The sequence below is a fragment of the Trachymyrmex cornetzi genome, unplaced genomic scaffold (genome assembly GCF_001594075.2).
Source record: "Trachymyrmex cornetzi isolate Tcor2-1 unplaced genomic scaffold, Tcor1.1 scaffold223, whole genome shotgun sequence".
Classification (NCBI taxonomy): Eukaryota; Metazoa; Arthropoda; class Insecta; order Hymenoptera; family Formicidae; genus Trachymyrmex; species Trachymyrmex cornetzi.
The window spans coordinates 386,468-391,531 of NW_017296881.1; the positions used below are offsets into that span (position 1 = coordinate 386,468).

The 5,064-nt window shown below is 34.1% G+C and overlaps 1 protein-coding gene and 1 non-coding gene across 2 annotated transcripts in view; one reads left to right on the forward strand and one right to left on the reverse strand.

The window, feature by feature from the left end:
- Positions 1 to 19: 19 nt before the first annotated feature.
- Positions 20 to 5,064, forward strand: part of LOC108760303 (uncharacterized) — a 22,061-nt gene continuing 17,016 nt past the window's right edge. The window contains exons 1-3 of the mRNA XM_018506168.1: positions 20 to 231; positions 1,694 to 2,077; positions 4,437 to 4,617. Of these exons, the coding sequence (XP_018361670.1) occupies positions 65 to 231; positions 1,694 to 2,077; positions 4,437 to 4,617 (732 nt within the window). The 5' untranslated portion in view covers positions 20 to 64. The remainder of the gene's footprint in view (positions 232 to 1,693; positions 2,078 to 4,436; positions 4,618 to 5,064) is intronic.
- Positions 4,993 to 5,064, reverse strand: TRNAE-CUC (transfer RNA glutamic acid (anticodon CUC)). Its single transcript has one exon. It is a non-coding gene; the product is annotated as a tRNA-Glu (tRNA).

Consider the following 5,064-nt stretch of genomic DNA (forward strand, 5'->3'; position numbering starts at 1 on the left):
GCCGGTTTATACGCGGCTTCAACATACCAGGAGTAGTGGCAATCTGCCGACGACGACGAGCGCGATGGTAGACGGTAATCCCGACGGGAATGTTTACAACGACCCGATATATGCCCTGCCGGTTAAACCCTTCCTGAGCTCCCAGGATGTGCGAGTCAATGGATTGTCTGCGAAACCTCCAGCGATCTATCACGGAGACGAAGTTTATGGTAGATCATCATCAATAAACAGGTACACGCTGGATATCATTCGCGTACTTATTTAAAAAAATCAATCGATATTATTTGTTATTTTATTTCTCACTAATCTATACCTATATTTATTATAATTTTTTAAATCACAATATTAAATTCAGATTTTAAGATGAAGAAATTTAATTTAATTTATTTTCATCACACACACACACACACATAAATGTGAATCATGAAAATAGAGACAGAGATAGTCAATAGATTCTATATAATAATTTTTCATTACAAGTCAATTAATTTTGAGTAAGTTTTCAGAAATGTTACATTTAAACACAGATATTTTCACGACTTTAAATTCAGTCCAAACTCAAGAAAATAATTATTTTTAGTCTTAAATAATTTCATTAAAAAATAAAAATGATATAGTTTCTTTATATTTAAACCTTTGACTATTATGCGCTATTATAGTGATTTTTTGCTAACTCATTCTTTCGAAAAAACGCCACTGCAATGCTATATTCAACAGAAAAAACCAATCAGTGAGCGCTCAGTAATTCTATAATATGATTGGTTTTTGCCCTTAGTTCTTCGCTGGATTTAAAAATAAGTGCAGGAAGCAATTATGTTAAAGAATCGCTGAGCGCTCACTGTTTGGTTTTCTCTATTGAACGCAGTCAGTGACTTTTCTATTAACGATCTTTTGAGACAAAAAAGAATAGATAACTATATATAAAGTAATTCTTTTCGACACTTCGATATCTTCTTGTTAAACAAGAATGTCGTCAATTATTTTAATTTGTATTTAGCCAAATTTGCATAAATGCAACGATCGGTGCATGATCGCAGCACGCGAAAATATCTTAGTATATATATATATATATATAGTCCTGAATATTTTTTAATATACTCCCGATAGTCTTAAATTTTTCTAATGTATTCGTCAACAACAACGATAGTTGAACTCAGACAAGAAAGAATATGCCGCTCTTTCACAAAATTGAGGATAATCAAATTAATTTTCTGTAAAGAAGAAATCGCGAACAGCAACGACACTAATAACCGATAACTTAATCACGGACTTGGCAAATGGGGTGGTTCAGTATGAGCGAAATTTGGCTGGAAATTTGGAAAGTGAGAAAGACAGGGAATGCAAAAATTACAGTATTTAATAATGATAAAAATAACAAATATATTCCTATGCGAATCAACAGAATTCAATAATCATAGACGATATTCAATATTGACGCGCGGTAAGAGACATGTGATATGTTGACGTTGTAATGTAAACGTTTCTCTCTCTCTCTCTCTCTCTCTCTCTCTCTCTCTATATATATATATTTCATCAATAGAAAGTACTTTTTATAGTCAAGATCCACAATGGAGCTGGATGGAGATTGAAAATAGCGATATAATTTCATACGAACTCAGCCAAGGGGTTAATTTGTTCTACTTTATGCAATATGCTTTTTTCATTCTGAGACTTAAAAACTCTTCTGAAATAGGCATCCTTCAAATACTGGTCACTCCCAACCCGATGTAACTTCCCAACCAAATGAACGTCTCCACGAAGATACATATGGACGAACACCTCCGGGAAGAGTACTTTTGCAAAGGCAACACTCGAACCCACAACTACCGAGTAGAACGCAAACTGACGAAGATTTTAAGCGATTGTCACAGCCGAGCGTAGCAACGACCGAATCTCGATGTGTCGACATTGCGCAAAAAGGACAGACGATACGGCAACCAAATTTAGCAACTACCATGAGGCTGAGAGGACTGCAAGGACCCCCGAAACCACCTCGAATTATCACTACCTTAAGAAAAACCGCTCTCTCCGATTCGGAATGTAATAGCCACACAGAACCGCCAGCAAAGCCTCCCAGGTAGATTTCTCTCATTTCTTATATTATAATCAATTATCTGCGTCAGTTTATCACAGGCTTAGTCTATTACACATTAACTTTCTATCGCAATAAAAGAAAGAAGAAAGTAGGTTGTTCGTCAGAAAATTGAATTACATATTGCGCATTATTCATTATTAGAGAAAAAAACATTTAATCCCGATCCAATTTGCTATTTCGAATCGTTACAAACTATCTAAGCTAGCAGATAAAATTTTAATCAATAACCAATTTCATTTAGAGCAAAAAGAAAAGAAAAAGAATAAAGAGTTTCTGGTAGTTTCATTCTTTAATTAAACGTCCTTTTATTTATCTCTTCGAGAAAAGTCTCGTAAGTCTCAAAGCTTTCTTAAAAAGATACTAATATATAACATTATGTACCGTACTTATACACTGCAAAAGCAAATAAACTCACAATTTTATATAACGATAATGTCGGATTACGGATAATCCATGAATTTACTTCTTTAAAATTTTACTCTTTCTTTAGCAGAATTTCATTTGCTCGATTTTACGACGAAAATGGACGTTTAGAGGCAATGAGGAGGCAAATAAGGACACGTGAGAGACATGAAATAGTTTCGTGATCTTCTTGCGCGGCCCGCATTACTAAGTTTTGCCTCCCAGTCGCATGTTCCTATTAATAAGCGCTTACGAGGGTTCACAGAGAGACGGTTCTAACAGAGAGACGCGTCAGAGACAATTTTCCTCTGATGCATCGTGCTTTTGAACAGATCATTACAGTTCCCCAAGTAAAGTTAGGGCATATATCGAGTGATGATTTTGCATTGATCCGTATATAATAAGGAACATACGATAATAGAGTAGAATAGCTATTTTCTTTCTCATTTTTACGCTCTAGTCGTAGATCACGATAGACCTTCGTTTTTTCTTGGCGAAAATAAAAATCGAAGCATAAGTTGAATGTAAGGGGAGAATAACAGAAGCAATTGAAACAACAAAACATAAAAGAAGCGTAAATGCCTCTTTTACGTTTCATAGTGTCAATTTTCGCCTCCTAGAAGCTTCATTTATGCTTCTGTTATTTCCTCCTTACATTCGAGTTTATTACGTTCTACTTCTATTTTCGCTAGGGTTACAAAATAGAATGAAACAGATATCTTATTGACAATAGCTGATGTCCTATTTCTTACTTGAGAAACTCAGGATACGTTTAGAGTGTATAAAACCAGCTAGATGTTACAGCTAGTAGTCGAATGCATGCTGATGGACTGTTCAATAGCTATGCTGGTTGTGGAAAGATCGAAACGCGGCGCGGACAGTGCGCGACGGCAACCTTTGACCTTTATGAGAGTTACGGAGCCCTAGATTTTATGACATTCAAACGTTTCAAACGGAAATCAAACGAAAGCACGTATATATAGTTAAATAGAAATAATTAGTACAATATTTTTATTGTAAAAATTATAATAAATCGAAGTCAATGTGGTTAAATTAAAATTGCCTTCGTTACAAAACAATGTTCATTTTAAAATATTCCCTGCACTAATTTTCAACTTTGACATTTAATCTTGAATGGCATATTATAACATATCCCTGGTAGCAAACTGACGTCAAAATGGCGTCATTTGACGTCAAAATGACGTCATTTGATGTCAAAATGACGACAAAATGACGTAGCTTGCTACCTGGGATATAATCCATAATATTTAACCAATTAATCGTGATAATATTTCATAAAATGTAAAGCGATGTCTTTCAATGCAATCACATTGTATTTTTAAAAGTTTAAATAAATGTAAATATGTTTCTTATATTATTTTCACAAACCTTTGCTATTCTCTCCCATGAACATTATATTCCTAATCGCAAAAATTAATTTTGGCTCTGGGAAAACATGCGACCTTTTATCACGGTAAGTTTTCGGTAGAAAGAATAGAATATGAAGAGAAGAGAAAGATAGGAAAAGTAAAAGACAAGAGGAGACATTTAGTGATGCCCTAAAAAAGCATCCGGAGTCTCCAGTTAAAGTTTAATTAAACTCGGAGTGCGAGAGTTCGTTAACATCGCTGTATATAACGTTCCACGTGATGTCTGTCTGTGAAATTTTGCTGTAGGCGTTTCGGTTTGCTGCATAATTATGTGCATCGCGGTCTCTTATGCCATATGAAAAACTGCGCTTTACTCAATCTATATTACTCACGTGACAGAAAAAAAGATAGGAAAAAATAAAATCGACCTCTTTAGCGTCCACTCATCGTTAATTGATTACATTTGACTTACTATAGATAATCCTGCTTTTTATACTGAAATATTTTGCTATGATAATTTATTTTTTTTTTCTGTTACATCTAGAAAAATCGTATAAAAATATTTTCAGAATCATGGTGAGAAACGGGCCAAGAGCTCGACGAGGAAAAGCAGTTCAAAGAGCACCATCGCGCTTATACAGAACGGTGGGTGGACCTACCAGGTGTTTCAATAAGGCGCAATGTGTTGGTCCTGAATTTGTAGTTCGTGCCAATCAACCCCCGAAAACATTATGCGTGGGACAAGTTAAGGTATGAAAATAAAAGTAAACAATTAAAAGCAAGACGTAAATAATTTTGAATTTCAACCTACTTGATACACGTCTTTCTTTCATTTTTAATTTTCTATTTATAATATATTCTAAATTGTTAAAGTTATACACACAAAAACTATATTTTGTGTACAAATTATATTTCTAATGAAAAACGAAATATATTTTTAATAGAAATATTTAAAATCAGCTTTTATCTCTGTTCATTCTCTATGCATTAAATATCAAAAGAAACGATTAAGAGATATAAAGAAATAATTTAAATAATTTATGAATCTGTAATGGATAAAAAATTAAATAGACGACTTCATTATAAATGTAGCTTCACGAATTTCCGTGAAATATTAAAAAAAAATTCCGGTACCGGGAATCGAACCCGAGCCTCCTGGGTGAGAGCCAGGTATCCTAGCCACTAGACCATACCGGA